Here is a 21,063-nt window from a genome sequence, read left to right as displayed (position 1 = left end):
GCAGCCACCACTAATGAACGGGGTAGGCGTGTAAGGGTTCGAATCACTGGGATGGAACCTGATATTTGCATTTCCTTTTTTTGGCCACCCAGAGGAACAGAGGAGGGTGTTTGCCAAATAGTTTTGGCCAGCTGCCCAATGGCCTCATTTACAGGCAGGGCCAGCTTCCCTGCCATCGTAGGAAGGAGAACGTCAAGCAGTGTGTGGGTTCTCTCCTCCACAAACTCCACTTGAATGCCCAGGGAGGCTGCCATCCACCTGGGGGACTCCTGGATCAATTTCCAGTCATCTGGTACTGGGGAGGATGCCTCCGGAACCAGTGTCTCATCAGATGAGGAGGAGGAGGTCTGCAGCGGAGACAGAAGTACCAGAGCAAGTTGCAGCTCTGGAGTCAGCTGAGGCAAATCATGAGGTTGAGGTTCCAAAGGTACCGACCGTGACTGGCTTTCAGTTCTGGCTGGAGAAGACTCCCTCTTGGAAGACATACTTGTATGGGGGAGAGGCGAAGTAGATCTGGATGCAGGCATTATCCTCCAGGGCACCCAGTAATGCCACTGAGGGAGGCTGTTATGGCACTGGGCCCCAAGCACACCTGGCCTAAGTGCCCCAACCCCTGGCTGAAGCCCTTTTAGAGTCACAATAATGAGTGTAGGAAAGGCAGGGAGCTGTAGACTCTCAGTACTGGGGTACCCAAGAGCCTACCTCAGAGTCGGACATGCAATCGGAGTAATCAAAGAGCCAGAATGGCATGGAACCAGGAGGGATCCTCAGTGACTGAGACCTGGATCTGCCTCAAGGACACAGTGCTGAAGGAAGCATAGACAGCTTTCTAGCCACTGGTAGCATGCAGCATAGAGCTGGGCCAGATGATGATGACAGAATCAGTACAAAGCCTGATGATGCTCTGGTGCCGATGGCTGCAGCTGACTGAGCTCAGATGATGGTCCTTGGCCTGAAGTAAAGGTCAAGGCTGCACTGACAAGCACAGGAAGTCTCTGGCAGCAGCACAGGCCTCTGGACTAGATATGTGTTGCTGACCCTCCGGAACCACGGATGATGGCTCCATTGTAGTTGACCAGGTAGCTGGTCAGTCCCTGAGAAAGTACCGAAGTCAAGGGCTCAGAGCTGTCTGTACGAGCCAGTACTGGACCAGCCTTCTGTAGCAGAGTCTCCTCCTCTGGACTTCAAGAACCGGATACCGATTTATTCCTGTGCTTCTGAATCCCAAAGTCTAGGCCCTCTAAGACAACAGACCCAGTGATGGGGATTTCCTCTGGCTCGTCTGCTGGCAAGGCTGGGGGAGCACTTCAGGAAGAAGTCGCTGAGGAACTTTCCTTCAATTACCAAGGGGGCTGTGATGCCAATCAAAGGGCTGCCTCCATATGGCTATAATGGAGACATTCCTCCCTCAGTTTCTTTGTCCAAGTCCTACAACCACAACAAATGGAGCACCTATATCTAGCATGAGCCTCACCCGAGCATTTGAGGCAGTGTGAATGAAGGTCGCTAATGGATATAAGCTTTCTGCAGCCCACAAAAGTTTTAAACTTCGGGTCCTTGGCATAGGCTCCCCCAGTACTGGGGGCGGGAGGGATGGAGGGAGAGAGGGATAGAAAAACAAAATAGAACTAAAAAAAAAGTTTAAGAAATTAAAAATAAAGAATAAAAGACTTTCTTTTTAACATCAAACAACAGAAAAAGTACCACTAGGTATACGGTAAGTTAGTTCCCAAGGAACACCAATGCTCCAACCACCAATTGTAAGAATAAATAGGACGAAGGACAGGGTGCCTCTGCCCTTTACACCCTCACTTCAGAGCACAAGGTGCTCAGCTGTGGGCAGGGCTGCCTCTATGGGTACTGTAAGGGAACACTTTTCAGCACCCGTGCACACAATGAGCGCACACCTACTGTGTGTGGACGTGCAATGTAATGGACTTACGAAAACACTCAAAGAACAATAGAAGTTCCATAATATATCTGCTAGAGAAATGTAGGAAAGATGGTTTTGTGGTTAACACATGAGCAGAAAATGAGATTTCTATTCCCAGCGCCCGTACAACTGAGTAAATCACGTTGTCTGTGCCGCATTTTCCCCATCTGCTGCACAGTGAGGGATAAGGCTGGATTTGATGGAAGGCCCTTTGAGAATCTTACATGGAAGGGGCTCTAGAAGCAGGAAGTATTGTTATTTGTTATGCTCCATATTAGACAGGGTGCGGTTATGAACAGGTGTAACCATATGCAAATCAAAATAATATTAATTCCCCAGGAGGAGTCTGACAAACAGGGTGGATAAATATAGATGATTTAAAAAAAAAATTGGACTTTTTTATTTAAATTCAACACAAGTTTATTTCTTAAAAATAAAATTTTTTAAATTTAAAATTTTGACTACCTCTGTTAAGGCCTAAACTTACTATAATCTATCAAAATCATGTAAATTAAAATTTAAAAATATTAAACAATGCATGTTTGCAGCCAAGATTTTTAAAAAGTCATACCACTGACCTGATGGAAGTCCCTCGCTAAGCACCTGAAACTAGAGTTTGTTCAAGTGCTAAACAAGCTTCTGACTGCAGCAGGCTCTTCTGCAGATGCAGAGAGAATATTTATTTATTTTTTAAGTTTATTCAACTAGTTCAGTTCAATGACTAGTTGAGCCAAAGTTAAGAACCAAAGGGAGTTGGAAAAGCAAAAAAACTTGTTTTCCTTTTCCAATCTATGACTGTAAATCAGAAACAATCATTTCAGTTAACCAACTACATATATTCCTTTGTATAATAAGCCAGTTAATTTTAAATTAAGAACATTTTTATAAACATTGATGATCTTTCCTTTTTAAGGTATCCAGCATGTTTAAATTGGTGTTATTGAACTACTAAAAAAAAATTGAAAATGAGGGTTTGGTGCATTTTAAATTGCATTTGAATTTCCATCCAAACACAGCAGGACACAAATCACAAGTAAAAAACTATCATCTAGTAAAGAAGAAATGCATCAGTCACCATTTTCTAAAATAATAAAAAAATAAAAATTAAGAATCTGAATAAATGTAAGTTAAGCTATATATTTGATTAATAAAATGTATATAGTCATACTGTATTCTCCTGATGAGCAAAAAGAAACACCAAATTTAGTGTAAAGGCAATATTAAGTTGCAAATAAACATGTTTTCATGGTTATCAACCAATGGGAAGAAGAAATCTTTCTTTAGGGAAGTAACTATAAAGTACAAATGCAAATCAATATTAAAACAGATTATTTAAAATCAGTTTGCTATTTTAAAACACGATTATACCTGTGATTTAAACAACTTTGATTGAAATGAATCAGCCCTGCCGACAAATGAAGATGCACAGGTCTGGCCAGACTTCCAATGCACTACTCAGTCAGTCTGTATATACTATTCACTGATATTGCATCTGGGTACAGTTCAGTGTTCAAGTCTTCCCAGAGGCAATTCCCATTATTGACTTCCATCTAAAACTCTGAAAAAACACACATGCACCCGTCCATCTGGGGGAAAAACCAGGATTCTCTAAACAGCATCATATCCTTTCAGATTCAAATAAGGCTGGACTGCTCAAGGGATTAGTAACAAGATGACAAGTCTTTTGCCTCTCGTTTACTGGTAGGTAATCAACCAGTTCAACTGAGTTGAATAAGATTTGATTTTTGTTAATAACGGGTGCAAGCCACAAAATTTAGACTTCCCTGAAAGATTGTTTCAGGCCAATCTCTAGTTTCAGTTCCTTGTCTGTTGAAAAAAAAAGGGGGGGGGGGCCTGACTGGACACTAGAGTTACCATATTGATTAAAATGCATAGCTGATTGATTGACTCATTTGTGGTTTGATATTAAAAATATTCAAGAGATCAAATAAAAAAAACAGACAAAAAAAAAGTACAATACAAAAAGGACACACACGTACTCCTTTCAAGAAGCGACTCTTATCTCACAGAATGTTTATCTTCTTCATTAGGTGTGCTTTAAAAACTATGCCCTGAAAACCACCTATATTTATTGGACAATTGTTTACAAGTTAGAAAGTACTTTATATGTCACCCATATTCATTACTAATAGCCTCATTAATCTGCAAGTTCTTAAGGTTAAAAGCAAGCCTGCTTCATCCTATTGCTAAAAGAAACTATTGCCAAGCTGTAAAAATAAATCCTTAAACATCCCTCACCTTCTTGCTGGCAAGTGAGCGAGCACTCTCTGAAAAACAAAGGACCTCAAGTCTGAATGATTTTACTAATATTGCTTTCTGAAAATCAGAAACAGAGTGGCCACTTTCAGTCAAAACACCATGGGCAAAATTCCATTATATATTTTTAACATATTCCAACTAATTTTAACATATTCCAACATATGTTAACTGATGTTAATGTGATTGCATGGGTGTAAGAGAGTGCTGAAAAACAGACATTCAAATCTCTGTGATTACTCTTTTGGCTTCTTAGAGATGTTACTCCACAAATCAATCTTCTAGGTTCCTCCCAAGAGATACAAAGAGTTGCAAAAGTAAAATTAATCTTACCTTCTCCTTAAACATTAAACTGGTTTATACACAACTCTTTTCTGCACCACACATCAGTCAAGCAAATGAACAGAAATAACACCACTTCCAATTACTGGGCAAAGCTCTCTTCTGATCAATAGAGAAGATTTTTGCTCTGATATTCTGCCCATTCCCCAGATCAATCTAGGGCACTCCTCACTGTATTCTGAACACCATATATAGTTACTGTATATTGCCGGTAATCAGAGTCAAGATCAGCCACGTGGCTCAAAGAAAAGAATGTTGATCATTATTTGTTCCTAAGTTGTCTCTTTAGAAAACAATAAAAGTAACACAAGCATTATGCTGACTCTTACAAGATGTATACAGTACTCTCTATATAGTTTTCATGTCACTTAAACCATAGGTCCATTCATATGGTTTCTCCTCTCTTAACTTAACCATGAAATTTTGCAAAGCTGGTACTCTGCCGTCACTGATGCTATACACATCTTGGTGACCAAACAAGATTGTGGGAGAAGAGGTCATTGCATTTTTCAAGAGAGCAGAAAATAGGTGAAAGGAGGGTAGAGCACGTTGAAAACAGCAAGCGACATATTGCCTTCTCTTAATACATGGATTATTTCAAAGCACATAAGATAGAAGTTACCTTGAATTTTTATGAAATCTGTTTCACAACCCTAATACCATTAGTAAGATGTACTTTGTCTCCATTAGTCATTTTGAAATATATGCAGCCAAATTTAAACTGTACCAAAGTTCATTTTTCAGTAAAATCAGCTCCAAATTTCTGGGAAATATCCATTTTAATACATTTATACAATCTGAACATTGGCAGGCAAAAAAAAAAAAAAAAGTTACATTCCTGCTTTTTACCTTGGGTGTATAATTCTGTCAAATACCCACTAAGAGGATTTATAGCATATTTCATTTTACCTAATCGGTTTCCTGAGTAGAAAACAAAACATTTTCACTTTTTATTAGCTTCTCCTCCCAGAAATAACCAACTCAGCAGCTAACAGCTTTTCATAGTTTTAATAAACTGAACTTTGCTAAAGGTTCTCTCAGACTAAACAAAGAAATATCCACATACCAGTTGCAGAGTAGTCTTGGAGAGAGAGATTGTTTTTCTTGGGCGAACTTCAACTAAGTCCCTTATATATATTCCATATGCTACACAAATTGCAACATGTAAATTACCCAGGTGACTTTCCAAGATTGCTACTAGCTACTTGTCATCAAGGAATTTAATTATAGGATATCTCAACTTGACCTGAAAAGATATTTTGTAAGAATAGTCATCTGTTTTTCCCATCACAAAATGACGAATGTTAGATACAAAAGAAATACATTATGCAACACTAAGGGTGAGATTTAATCTTGCAAAACTCAGGATTGAAATCTTCACACACTAACTCAAATGTCACGTTATATTTGAATATATGTTGTCAATCTTGTATATATACAAGAAATGTGGTTGAATTACTGTTATTATAGGAAACTAAACTTAAAATGTCCTGAGTTTGGTGTGATTAAAACCATTGGGAAAATTGGTTTTTTTAACTTAAAAAAATAAGCAAGCAAGGGGTAAAAGATGTTTCAGCACAGAAAGAACGAAAGAAAATGAGTGGGAGAAAGAAAGGGAGAACGGAATAAATGAGAGCGGCCTTTAACTACCTGAAAGGGGGTTCCAGGGAGGATGGGGCTAGGCTGTTCTCGGTGGTGGCAGATGACCGAACAAGGAGCAACGGTCTCAAGTTGAAGGGCGGGAGGTCTAAGTTGGACATTAGGAAAAAGTTTTTTACTAGGAGGGTGGTGAAGCACTGGAATGGGTTACCTAGGGAGGTGGTGGAATCTCCATCCTTAGAGGTTTTTAAGGTGAGGCTTGACAAAGCCCTGGTTGGGATGATATAGCTGAGGTTAGTCCTGCTTTGAGCAGGGGGTTGGACTAGATGACCTCCTGAGCTCCCTTCCAACTCTAATATTCTATGATTTTATGATTCTATGAGAGCGTAAACATAAAACAATAATGGGTAAAAAATTTGACACAAGTGGACTGATTCTTCATACAGTCAGTTTAACACTAGTTTGATTCTGCAGACAGAAGTGAATATTACTCCCCATTTACACTAGTATAAGTCAACTGAGAACTGGGGCCATAATGCTTACATTGAGTACACATTTGTGATTAATATAAACATTGAGATTTCTATAATAATTACAGTCCAAAAATAAAGGCCAGTGCATTTCAAAATGTTTGTTTACTGTTTTTACACGTTTAGATCTGGGGCTGCTACACTGTGGAAGCTGAAATTCTGCCATGGAAGACCAAGATTTGGATTTTCCAAAGCACCTACATGACTTCAGGAGCACCAGTCCAACGAAAAGTCAATGAAACTTGTGCTCCTGAATCCTCTAGGCATTTTTGAAAATCCCAATCCAAGTAACCTGATTTTCCCTTGGGAACTCCACAAGGATCATCTCTCACCTCAGAAAGAGGCTCTGGGGCATTAATGCAGCCCCCTTTGGAAGATTTCTGGGCCACTACATAGACATAATCACAGATCCTGTATTCCTAATCCTTTAATCCCTTATATACTAGCCTACTCAGAAACAAGACATCTACAGTCTCTGGCTGTACAAGATTCATGTGGTCTGTAGGGGGCCTTCATGCCAACCCTTCACACCAAGGATGAATTTCAGACAGTTCAGCATACTAGTACTCTTTATACCAGGGTATCTACCTTCCATCCCTGCAGGGTCATCATCTTGGAGACCACACTCCCCTCCCACCCCCCAGCCTTCTCCTTTTGAAGACTGTTTTGAAAATGTAAGTCTATTTAAATCAATCAGCAGGGCTGAAAGCTATCACAGCCTTTCCCTCAAGATCACTGGTTATTCATGCCACCATTGGACTTACGGGTCTATGAAAATCATGGTTTTAGGCCACTCATACCACTATGGTGTACCTTAAATACCTAAGCTGCATCTCTCATTAATAGTTACTACTGGCAAAAAGATACAGGATGGAAATCACACAGTAATGTCCGGCTCTCATATCAAATATAGCTGAAAATACTACTTAATAACTCCAATATGGGGGTGGCGATTATATGTACCATGGGGAGAAGTTAATACATAAAAGTCCAATTTTAGGAAAAGTGGGAACATTTTGGATGGCTCTATCCACTTAAAAAACCCCACACAACTGGCTTGAAGATGCAATTTCAAGGATCTTGACTTGAACACTTTCAAGCCACCTATCGACCGTAGACTGTTGTATTTAAAACAATCCTGAGAATACATGGACGTTATCCAACATCTTATTTTGTGTTTGCCTACTATTCTTTGTACATGTGACAAGGTGTGGTCTGTCTTCTTAAAACACTGTTCATATTTGTTGGGTTTTTGATTGAAAGATTCAGGTCACTTTCCTGTTCTGAGTTTCCTTGGTCAGTGTGGCATGAGTGAAATGGATCGGAATGAAGTGTGACAGATACAGGCTTCTTTGGTTTCTTCCTTTAATTAATTGCAGGAGCAACATCTCTCTTTTCAGAGCGCTCACAAAAGTCAAGTAGGTACATACATGCACCTATGGACAAGTTATACTGATAATTATTAATGATAGGTTGCATCTGAGTCTCCCAGTTAATAACTGAGAATATGGGACATGGGAAACTATTTTTAAAAGGCCAGAATCCTCAATAGAATAGGAAGCACTAGTCTAGAGTTGGCTAGTAAGCCAAAGGTTTAAACTGGTACTGATAAATAAACTGGGGTTGTGTATTTTATTTTGTCCTTTTCCCCCAAGATGAGGGTGACAAATGAAATTCTCCACCCATCTCCCCACCTTCAGAATATCATGGAGATCTTGTTTGTATGATAAAGAAAGAACAAACCAACTCAGTCACTCTAACAGTGTTAAGGAAGCCAAAAGTTAACATGGCTTTCTTTCTCTCCTTTTTGGTGTCCCATGATCATCAAGGACAACACATCTATGAGTAGATGGTTTAAAACTTAAAACAGCAGCTGCCCTTTTTTCAGATGCACATGATACCTTCATTAGCAACAGTTAATTTAAAGGCAGATCTCAAGCCTCCAACTCCCTGATACCTAGAGCACAGCCCACTTAATATTTTAAAAAACACAGAACAAATAGAGGACAAGACAGAATTTACCTAGTTTTAAAAAAAACTTTGTCCAAATATCTAAAAGCCACCAGAAGAAACAAAACTGTCATGAGTTGCTAAAATACTGAAATACTTGGAGCGGTGTTATGTAAAGCATCCCTAGTGAATAAAATTCTTAATTTGTTTACTTTTTGCTTAAAAATATCTTTAGTTAACATCATTTGTTCAAAGAGTAGGAGAAAATTACTTTGTTTTCAGAAAAATATAATTAACAACATTACAAAAGAAAGATGGAAACGTTATTAAAAAACAATAGACATTCAGGCCTAATCCCTTAATTATCTCAGTGCAAACAGATCCATGTACCCATAGGCTAGTGGTATGAATGGGGCTCTATGTGGGGGCAGTGATTTGCCCACAAGAACTTGATTGTGGGTGTGGGGCCTTACTCTACAAGCATTATCAGAGCTCATTACTTCAGAAAACTACACCTGCCTCATCTAAAAGAAACGCCACGAAGTGATTCAGCCATTGTCTTGTAATAGGTGTGTCTGCTGTTCCTTATATAGAAACTAACTCCAGAAGTTACAAACAGGACACTCTCTTTACGTAGTTTCCTTAGTGAGTGAATGACAGGCTGGCTGAGCCGCTTCACTTATAAATCACAGGCTATTAAGGATATTATTGAAAGTCCCAAATCAATGAACCTACTCCCGTAAGGAGTGATATTATGGCATCCATAACCTTGCAAGATACAGCTCTGTATTAAGGGCCAATAAAAGAATTGTTAGACCACTTAGTAAGTGATATAATTCACAGTAGAAACAAATAAAAATACTTTGTAGTTCTCACCTATGTATCGGTTATCCCATTATCACTGTACATGCTAGAGGCTTTACAGAACATGGAGAAAGACAAGTCCTTCCTCTGGAAACCTTACAATCTTGAAACACAGAGGGTCAAAAGTAAGACATGGTTAGGTTTGTAAGATCAAACAACTTGAGTGGCTAGGTATGCTTTATAATAATCCTGGGATGTTTTGGGTTTGTTTTTATATATAGTCCATATTCCAATCATTAATTCTTGGCAGATCAGCTCACTTTTTGTAAGCAATGCTGCAGAAGTTTGTTTTTAAAAGGGATTTTAAAAGGAAAAAATGGAGGCCCATAAAGTTTCCAGCAAAGCATTTCCACATGGCCAGAACCATAGATGGCCAATCAGATTGAGGACTACAGAATTGGAATATGCCAAGTCATTCTTCTTATTACTACTCAGAACCAAATTACAGAATATTGCTCTACTTGCTTCTAAACATGTCTGGAGAAAAAAAATGATTTACTGAAACTAAATTTTCATGCAAAAAACTGCTGCAAAAATCAAATCACTAAAGTTTCACACAACAGTTTTTATTTTACATTACAAATGACTGCATTTTCACATGAGAAACTTACTGTGATTTTTACAGATTGCCAGGGCTCATACAATATTCAATGTTTTACAAAAGATTCCTTGCAATAGGCAGGACAGGGATTTTACATTTCAAGATCATCGCAAGCAGCTGAGAAGCTCTGTTGTCACGACCACTGCTAGTTCAGTCTTTAAAATGTATTAATTAACAATAATTCTGTTTGCTAAATATTTGAATTAAACAAAACTAGTAGCAGTTGCGGATAAGGTGCTTTTATTCTTGAACACAGTATCATTTTAAAATAAAGACTAAATATCAGTGTTGATTGCATTCATTTCTTTGGGATTTTTTCTTTTCCATAAATTTCCAGTTACAATCCCTATAAAAATTAGAAGTCCCACTGTGCGGTTAGAGGTAAACTTCTTCCAACAGTCTTCAGGTTTATGTATGTCCAAAGTGTAAATCTGTGAAAGTTCAGTATAATGTTCTGTTATTATTATTATCTATAGTGCCACAAGCATGCCAGACACTTCACATTAGACACATTCAAACAGTCCCCTATCTCAAGAAATTCACAATGAGCTCCAAAGAGGCAAAATTCTGTGCCTGCATTGGTTTCTATACAGGCACAGAGTCTGCCTAAATGCACTTGACAAATGGATGAAGACACAATATACACAGAAAGGTAGAGAGAATAAGTATCATGTATGGATACTAAGCCAGATTTTAAAAGATATTTAGGCACCGAAAGGTACAGACAACAGGTGCACAGTGCACTGTCTGTACCTTTAGACACTTAAATATCTTCAAAAATCTGGCTGTAGGTTTCAATACAAACACACACACAAGAATATGAGAGTCCAGAGGAATTGAGTTCTCAAACTGTGGTTCACAGATAGCTCACAGAAGACCTGCAAAATCAGCTGAAAATAAGGATTACCCGGCTAACTGCCTCCCTTAGGAGCTACTGCTAGTTAATGATGACAGAAAACATGAGCTGCCAGTGGGATGTCCAAGGGTACAGAACAGGATGATGACCAAGAAACGAAGAAGCATGTGCAGGAGGGTGACATGGTGGAAAAAGAGATGAGAGGGGATTAAGTGAACAGCAAAAGAAGACTGCAATTAACTTTCTGAAAAAGGTCAAAACATCTAGCAAACTAAAGATAGTTAAATACCTAAATATCCTCCTAATATCACTTGTGTGTGTGCATTTTCTGTACTAGGCAAAGGGTGAATGATTGGTTATTTTGTTCTTGATAATTGTTCTATACTCCCCTCCCCACAAACACTTAGGTTTTCATTCTCAAATATCTAATCCTACCTGGTCTGGAGAATAGAAGCTCTCATGTTGTACTGACTCCCATTTAAGGGAATCCTGGCCATTCAATATTTGCACAATTTATAAAAAGGGAATTTGCACAACTATAAAAAGGGAATTATAAAAAGGCAATCCTAGAGAATGAAATTTATCCATAGAGTTCAGCACCTGCATCAGATGTGCAAGCTTCCCCACAGCACCCCACTGCATCTCACAACCCTGATCAGGCTCCATGCCAATTATGTACTTAGTTTCTTGACTACTAACAAGGCTGCCAGCTGGGATACGGACACTTCTCTATTTACAAGAACTACCTCTACACTTCTACCACCATTAGTCTACTACTGAGACCACCAATTCATTTTCTACAGACCATTTGCAATCACTACAAGCTTGGTCTGGATATGAACTGATGATTGAATTTAAAGATCCATTATGATCAGAAATGTGCATACATAAAAAGGACACGTATTTACTTTGTTTATTCTGAGTCCTAGTTGCTTGTTCTATTGATTAAAATAAGTTTGATTTTAACTACATTTTATTGTCAGATTGCTAAAACCAATATAGCCATGAGACAGTGACCTGTATTGTTTCCTCGCTGACACTTACACAGAATTGTTTACTAAATTACAACTGCAGGATATCTGCTGTTGGTGATTAAGTATGAGACAAAGGGAACCCAGACTGCCTTTCAGATCCCAGACTGAGTTTGCAGGGTTTGCAGTTAGAAAATATATATCCATTTGTAAGCGGTGTTAATTTAATTGAGTTATTGGGAGGCAAAAACAACAGTGCCATTTTTACATAGCTGTTTTTAAGATCATAACCACATTTAAAGATTCTGCATCCATTGCCAAATCACTTGGCCATTTAGTCTCCCCCCACTAACATTTATACACCTTTTAATTTAAGCGAATGATCCTAGTGCATATATTATGTACCTATTGTATTCTAAGTTATGCATCCAAATGCCATGATGATGGCTACATTACACGTTAGGAGAAGAGTAAAGGCTGCTATATGCTTAGGCATATAAAGACAGACCTGTCTGCAGCTGTTATTGAAAATACAATAAAAGCCTTCTTTTTGCTGCAGTGGTTTGAGACAAGACAGCTGAATATTTTAGGTAAACTGATACAGGATTTCTAATCTAGAGCTTCCACTTAGAAAAGAAGTAAAAAATAAGATCAAACCTGGTGAGCTAAGTGAGCACCTACGGCAGCCACAGCTGTGTAATAGAGGAAAGTCTGATCACAGCTTATTCCTGCCATACTCAGACCCATGAGCATTGCAACACTGAAGCCACTGAGCCACTGCTTTGTGTTTTCATTGAACCTTAGTGCTGTTGATTTCACACCAATGACAACATCATCTCTTTTATCCTAGAATAAAGAAAGTTATTAGAAAAAACATAACTCCCCTAGCAATTCACAAGTTGAGAAGGCATGGGTGGGGAAAGTAGATTTAGGGATGTAATTGAAAAGGCTTTGCCTTATGGCCAACGTTTTCAAGGACAGGTGTCTAATGTTAGGCTCCTAAATCCATTTTTAGGCTCCTAAATAAGCAGCCTAGTTCTCAAAGCTGTTGAGCACTTGACTGCTGCTACTGACTTCAAAATTACTTATATAGTGCCATACCTAGGTGTATACAGCACTTTAACAGTAAGGGCTCTACTCAGAGACATTCATAAACTAATTTACACAGATAGTACAGTGAGCAGAAAAACTTGGGATGATAGAGTAATTAGCGGGGTGAAATCAAGTGGATAAGAAAAAAATGTCTTAAAAGCACTTCTAGGTTTTAAATCTTCTGATTGCAGTGGGGAGATCAATAATGCCATGCAAGTCCAAAGTAGTGAGTTTAAATACACACAAAACTCACAATGAGAAAGTTAACATCAATGTCATTACTTTACCTGATGTGCATAGATAGTGTCATATACCAATGTCCACATAACTCCAGAGAAGTAGAGAGGCAAACACACGGACCAATCACATGAGCCTTTGATGGCAGACCACCCAAGTAAGGCTCCCCAATTAAATGTAAGCCCTGTAAGTAATAGAAGGGAAGAAAAATATACAGAATTATAGGCTTCTAAAATGTAAAAATCAGGAGCAATGTAAATTATATTTTCCATCAACATTTGACACTCAAGTATCTGTGCAGTTTTTGATTTTTAATCCCTATACACTTAAAGGATGGGGGACTCTCTTCTGGGAAGCAGAGACGCTGAAAAAGATTTGGAAGTTGTGGGGATATTCAGCTGAACATGAGCTTGCAGTGTAATGCTGAGGCCAAAAGGTCTAGTGCAATCCCTGGATGCATATACAGGGAAAATTTGAACAGGAGTAAGGAGGTTATTTTACCTTTGTATTTGGCACTGGTGCAACTGCTGATAGAATATAGTGTCCAGTTCTGGTGCCCACAACTCATAAAGGATGTTGATAAATTGGAGAGGGGGTTCAAAGAAGAGCCACAAGAATGATTAAAGGATTAGAAAACATGCCTTATAGTGACAAACTAAATAGACTGAGCTCCTTAAGTCTAAGAAATAGAAGATTAAGGAATGACTTGATTACAGTTTAGAGACACAAGGTGGGTGAGGTGATATCATTATTGGACCAACTTTTGTTGGTGAGAAAGACACGCTTTCAAGCTTACATGAAGCTCTTCTTCAGGTCTGAGAAACTTACTCAGAGCGTCACATATAAATCACACACATTGTCTCTCTCACCAACAATAGCTGCTCCAATAAAAGACATCACCTCACCCGCCTTGTCTCTCACTAATATGCTGGGACCAACGCAGCTACAACAACATTGATTACAATCTGTAAGCACCTACATGTGGAATGAGTATTTGATAATGAGCTCTTCAATCTATCAGAGAATGGTATAACAATCCAGACAAATTCAGACTGGAAATACGGCGTACATTTTTAACAGAGAGGGTAATTAACCACTGGAATAATTTATCAAGGGTCATAGTGGATTTTCCCTGACTGGCAATTTTTAAATCAAGACTCGATGTTTTTCTAAAAGAAAAGCTGTAGTAATTATTTTGGGGAAGTTTTATAGCCTGGGTTATACACAAGGTCAGACTAGATCATCACAATGGTCTGTTCTGGTCTTGGAATCTACAAACCCAGAAACATTGCACTCATACAGGAGGATGGAGGAAAAGAGAGGATTATTTTATTATTTTCTCATGAGAAATGAAAGATGTTATATGAGAAAACAGGAATGCTAATCGTAGTAGGAATCACCACTCATCTCCCTCCCACTAGTCCCTGGGTTTCTATGCTCTGCTTGTATCTGCAGCAGAAGGAAAGAGACTAACATTCTAGTCTCTAAAATGTTTGGAGAGAATGCATTGAAGAGAGTGCTGGCTAACTGCTACTATTAGGGACAGTAGCAGAAAAACTATATGGTGTCTGAAAGTCAGACAGATGAGCTGTGATCAGCACATTTCACTGTGGAATGTGCTATCTTTTTATTTTTTTCTTCTTTTTAAAAAAAATTCAGAAAAGTGCAATGGTGTGTTCAAACAAGAAAAAAAAAAGAACCTAATGATAAGCCACATGAATTGTTATAAAATCTCAAAAGTATATCACATTGAGTTTATAACATTTACATACAAATTTTCAACTAAGCAGCAATAAATCGAAGTACCTACATATTACACAATATAAGTAGCAACAATTTACTATACGTTTTTTCTCTAAATTAAACTTGATTTAACTAACATAGACCGCCAATCTTGCAACTGTTTGCACATGGGAGTAGTCCTAGTCAAGTAAGCAGGACTACCCATATGTCTCAAGTTTAACATATGCTTAAATGTCTGCATGACTCAGGCCTTAAGCTTAATATTTATTAGCTGTAGAGAAATGTTAAAGAAGAGAAATGGAAGAAGAACAGAGCAGACACAACAGCAGTGTTTATTAAAGATGGTAGATATTAAAAGTGGTTACTAAAAGTGGAAAAAATATGGGAAACAAAAATTTAAAGGTAGGATATCAAACTGTGTCAAGTTAGAATACAGTGCAAATAATCTGCTTAGCTCATATAATTTAAATGTCTCAGATTGGAATATAAGGTGAAATACATATTTAAGAAAGATTTCCAGAGGCAGAGAGAAAAATATCCCACATCTCTCACTTGGTACTCAGGTGACATGGATTATTTCTCAACACCAGAGTGTGCGGGGACAGGAGGGAAAGAAACTCCCAAGTGTTTTACTAACTGTTTAAAAAAGTGTGACATACCAATGACCTTATTTGTAGTTTCAGGCAACTTATTAAGATTTTGCCAGGACACTAAAAAAAAATTACATATGAAAAAAGGGAAACTAGCAATTTTTAAACTCACCCAAAACCAGTTGTGGCCAATACGTGATTCTCTTCATCAAGGGATAAGTGATCACAAGAGACAGAGAGGCTGCTCCTAGGGCAATACTGTAATGAAAGAAGTTAATTAAGAGACTTTATATGGTTTACTTAATAGTTCTATTGAACTCTGATTATTTCCTTGTCTAAGAATCAATACTGTAGCATCAGAGGAGTGACGTAGTTAAGACTGAAAGTATTATTTCATTCTAAAACCATGAATTCGGTTGCTTTTAACTTTCCCAAAAAACTGCCTTGTCTGTTGAAATTCATCATGCTTAGCTTTAGCCTGGTAGCAAAGTAGTGTAAGAATAAAAGTTCACATATACATTACCTATAGTAATTTAGACACAGAAGAATGCCCAAAGCCAAGCTAAGCTGTCCCCCAAGAAAAACAAAGGACTGAAAAGTTGAGATATCTCCAGCTGCTATTGGTCGACTTGCTGTTCTTAAAACCTAAAGAAAGAATACTTTCAATACTAAATCCAACATACTGAGTTAAAATACACATTATAGACAAGAATCATATCTTAATGCAAAGTAAAGATGGAAAAATTAAGCCTATGAATCAGGGAATTCAAAAGTTAAGGGTTCCTAAACCAATATTACCTGTGCCACATTTCACATCCTGTATATGGTACACATGGATGAATAAACAGTAAAAACTTATATTAAAATATGCAACATTTTAAAAATGAAAGCAGGATTAGAAAATACTACTTGTGTGTAATGAGACTAAATTAAAGCTACTGTAATAACTTTAGATTTGAATTTTATTATTTGTGTACTTAGTGCAATATTGAGAAATTAACTTTTTGCACTGAATATCCTTATTTTAAGAACAAAGGGCACCTTTAAACAGCTTCTTTGTTCAAACATTCTAAGTGTTTCTGTACTAAAATGTCTGTAATAGGGTGGAAGACTCTAGGATTATAAATAGAGTTGCAGGGCTTCCTCTGTTGACTCATCCTGTATTTAAATGCTTGAATCCTACATAAGGATGCTGTATAGTCCCACCTCGTTATACTAGCATTCAATTAGCTCCAAGCAGGATATAGAAGGTAATGAAACCACTTTCAGGGGAAGAGAGGTCAGCAAGGACACTATAGGAGCAACTAAGTTTGGGAAGAAAATTGAGGCTGAAATGTATGTCATGTTATCTAAATTAACAATAAACCCCAAGGAAGGAGTAAGTTTTACACTTTATACAGTATGTGTGTCTTTGAGCGCCAGGTAAGAATGACATCTGTTTACAACGCTCTAATAATTTATATAAAAAGTACTGTGTGCATATGCTTTAACAAAACTAAACTATTTTCCTTTAAGTTTGGCTTGATTTTCCTCTCTCAGTTAACACTACAATTATGCCAAGTTTGAGATTTATAGCTTCTGCAGTTTAAATGAGACAATACAAAAATATTTTTTGGTCCATAGAGAGTATCATCTTCACCTTCATGCAACTCAGAAATGACTGCACTAATTTAACTCTAACATTCAGGAAAAAGTCAACTGTGGGTTAAGACCAAGCATGGAATGTTTTAGTCAAGAAATCAACAAAATCATCACTAACTAGACGTGCCACCAACCCACTCTTGAAGACACCTGTCGGAGATTTTGTGTGTCAAATAATTTCCTATATGAATTTTAAACTCCTTACTGTTAATGAAATCACATTCTTGTCAAATTCATTTAAGTTCATTATTTTGTTGTAGGTAGGCCCCAATTGTAAAAGTCAGAGAAGCAGTTTTATTACCAAACAGTGGAAATGCAGCAGTGTCAAATTATCTTGTCTTCTCTTAGTGTAAAGTTACAGAGAAAACTGCAAGTTGACATTACAAAAGCTCATTCTTATCTGGGGTACATTACTATAGCCACCAGTTTAAATAAGAGTATAAAATTCACCTTAGGCAGCAATTTACACCTGAAAAGTTACAAAATGAAGATAAAGAAATCTCCAATAATTCTTGGAGAGGTAATGACTAGTAAGGTTAAAAGAAGCATGTCAGTTGGTTTGGTTCTGTTTTTAGGAAAATATTACAAAAAGTGGATTTATTGTGATTAAACTCTGATTACATCGTAACTATCTGATGTACCTTATCCTAGATACAAATAATCTAGGAAGTCAAGAACCACTACTGCATTACTACTTGTGGCTCTCTGTTACACAAAAAAGAAAATCTCCTTTACCACTCAAAGGTGGATGGTAGACATCAGATTAGTTTCTGTATGACTTCTGAACCACCAGGAAGAAAAATGAGATTAGTTGGAGGTACTCTTCATCAGAAAAGCCTGTATTTATATCAGACAAATAACCAGTTTGTCTTGGTGAAAGACAAAAGAGGGCTTACTTCAATAAAAAGCCAGCAATTTACTTGCACGTTAAACACTAAAAGGAGCCTGCCTCTTCTTTTCAAGACCATGGGGCATTCTCTACCTTTTTGTCATAGTTCCGATCCCACATGTCATTAATTGTACAGCCAGCTCCACGCATCAGGACCGCTCCAGTACCAAACAGAGAGATATATACCAGTCTGGAAAACAGCCTGGCTCTGCTGCCAAGCCTATACTCCATGTGCATGGCAAATACAACAGCCATGTTCCTAGAAAAGTGAATTTGAAAGGGATTAGGAAAAGAGAAATTATAAATGGAATTACTCTTTAGCATGCTACAAAAGGCAAGTACATGCTGAATTACTAATTAAAAACTTCTAAAATTGCAACACCAAAACAGAGAGATGGTTATCAGTGCAAGGCACTGTAGATCCGCAATTTGATTCTGCTCCTTTATTTTACTTTTTTTCCTCTCTTCTTAATTGAAATGTTGAATATAAAGACTCTTTGTTTGTTTCCCAATAAAAACAGAAAACTGAACCATGGAGGAAATACAGTGTTTGAAAAATAGTCATAAAATCAGCCATTACAGAGAACATAAGATGCACACTAGTTTGCTAAGCACCTTGTTCCACAGCTCTATCTAAACCAAATATCTAGCTAACTTTACAATTATTCACAAGGACACATTCCAAAATGGATTTTTCTCTTGAGTTTATATGAATTATGTCTAGCCAATCTGTAAAATATTTCATGTTCCAAGTGCCACATGACCTACTGACTAATTGACTGTCTAGCCTGAATAAGCAGATTGCAGTCTTTCTACCAAGAACACAGAATAGAAAATACCGGATTTCTGGCTTATTACAACTATCTATAACCCACTAACTACCCATTCCCAGCTGCCATCCATCCCTCTTCCTTCCCCCCCCTCCCCCCAATGACAAAAGGAGTGTTAATAGGCCACTTCATCTTGAATGGTCCCTTTAAGTGTGTGTTAACTATTTAGGCTAAAATTCTGAGTATTATTTCCCAGACTTGAAGAAGAGCTCTGTGTAAGGTCAAGTCTACATTACAGACTGATATTGGTATAACTAGGTCACTCAGGGGTGTGAAATAGCCATACCCTTGAGAGACCTAGTTATACCAATCTAATCTCTCACGTAGATCGCGCTATGTCGATGGAAGAGCTTCTCCTGTAGACATAGCTACCACCTCTCAGGGATGTGGATTAATTACCCGCTGGGAGAAGCTCGCCCATCAGTATAGTAGCGTCTTCACTAAAACGCTACAGTGGCGCAGCTGCATTAGTACTGTAAGTGAAGACAAGCCCTAAGATCAAAAGCTTCTCTCTCTCACCAACAGAAGTTGGTCCAATAAAAGATTTTACCTTACCCACCTTGTCTCTCATACCAAGAAGAGAACACCTACAATTTCAACCTTGTCAATGGTATTTGCTATTCAGGAACAAGGAACACAAGTTTTCAACATGAAGTGTCAATAAAAAAATCACTTGGATACTGGCAATAGTGTAAAATTCATGCTTTTTGTTTGTTCTGAGCATAGCTCAAGGATTTAAGAATGGTGTCTGAATTAACTAGACTCTCTAGAACAACTGACAAACATCTGCAGGCCAACTCAGCTCATCTGCGATAGACCACCGAATGCAATGCTTAGAATCTTTTAGATGACCTTTTAACATCCAGAGCGTCCACATGGCAATCATGGCCATAAAAGATCCCAGGGCACTAAATACAAGTGTAGAGATTTGCCCTGCTGTCCTCGCTAAACATTTCCCCCTCACATAATTGTACAGCATTACTGGGCAACAAATTGTCAGCACCCCATCCTTTGAGTGGTGCTGTACTAGATCACCTGTAAACCACTTAAAGGTCATTTGGGACAAAAGGTTGATTAAGTGTTGTATATTACTAGACTTCTGTTGCTTGAAGTATTATTAGAATGTGACTTTTGTAAAACAAACACTGGAATTTTTTTTGTAAAGAAAAGCACTCTCAATTTCAAAAGGTAGTTTGTACTTCATGTCTTTTTGGAAACTCGACCAATAACTGTTAGATTGCGGTAGGATGAGTGGTGGTTTTGAAAACTTTACACTGACAAAAATTAACAGTGATTGTACAAACCAGACACCAGTATTGCTGTAGATAGTTTAGCCTTGCCTCAAACAATCCAACAGTCTCTTGGCAAGTGGATGCTGCTGAAATCCATTTTTATAGCAGCACTTTGCATTTCTAGGCCCCGTTCCCCTTAAAGACTCCCATAATTTCAGCAGTCTTCATGGAGTTTATCCTCACAGCAACCCTGGGATGTAGAGATGCATCACTCCTCACTGTGACATGAACCAAGGCCTGCTGTAGAACATAAGAATGGCCATGCTGGGTCAGACCAAGGGTCCATCTAGCCCAGGATCCTATCTCAGACAGCAGCCAATGCTGGGTGCTTCAGAGGGAATGAACAGAACAGGCAATCATAGAGTGATCCAGGCTGTCATCCGCTCCCAGGCTGTGGCAGTCGGGGGCTTTCCCCAGCCAGGGCTGACAGCGATTGCGTCTGGCTGTTCAGCACCTTGGAGAGGCCCGCAGGGTAGCACGGAGGAGGGAGCCGAATGCAGGGTACCGGCCTTGGCCTCGCTGCCCGGCACTCACCGATGGGCTTGTCCAACCTCATGAGCCGCAGGTAGGGCTGCAGGGGGCCGGGGGCCGAGCTCACCAGCCCCGCCGCTGAGAAACTCAGCGGTCGCCGCCCGGCCCCCACCGCTCCCCGGCCCAGGCCCAACAGGGGGTACTGCGGGGGCTCCGGGGCGCGGTGGGTCGAGGCAGCGAGCGTGGCGGCGGCGTTGCGAGCGAAGCCGGCTCCGCGGAGAAAGAGGCAGCGGGACCCGGGGGCAGCTCTGGGGGCCGGACAGAGCCGCACCACCAGCGCCGCCGCCATGCCGCC

At 38.8% G+C, this 21,063-nt stretch overlaps 2 protein-coding genes across 3 annotated transcripts in view; both read right to left on the bottom strand.

The window, feature by feature from the left end:
* The window catches only part of LOC137158875 (placenta-specific gene 8 protein-like), a 21,199-nt gene extending 8,920 nt beyond the window's left edge, over positions 1-12,279 (bottom strand). Inside the window, exon 1 of one of the 2 annotated variants that reach the window (XM_067556837.1) lies at positions 11,553-12,279. The gene's annotated coding sequence lies outside the window, so the exon portion shown is untranslated. Of the gene's footprint in view, positions 1-9,507; positions 9,721-11,552 lie in introns of those variants that run through there. The other variant, XM_067556836.1, reaches the window with a different exon arrangement.
* COQ2 (coenzyme Q2, polyprenyltransferase) lies at positions 10,048-21,063 on the bottom strand. The gene is given in 8 exon segments (XM_067556834.1): positions 10,048-10,527; positions 12,581-12,769; positions 13,303-13,436; positions 15,758-15,843; positions 16,109-16,230; positions 18,209-18,297; positions 18,300-18,374; positions 20,772-21,063. Coding segments are annotated over 8 exon segments (1,137 nt in total). The 5' UTR covers positions 21,058-21,063; the 3' UTR covers positions 10,048-10,371.

The sequence above is a fragment of the Emydura macquarii genome, unplaced genomic scaffold, assembly GCF_026122565.2.
Source record: "Emydura macquarii macquarii isolate MOO-44397 ecotype Brisbane River unplaced genomic scaffold, CSIRO-AGI_Emac_v2 contig_1790, whole genome shotgun sequence".
NCBI lineage: Eukaryota > Metazoa > Chordata > Testudines > Chelidae > Emydura > Emydura macquarii.
This window is presented reverse-complemented; position numbering and strand designations above follow the sequence as displayed.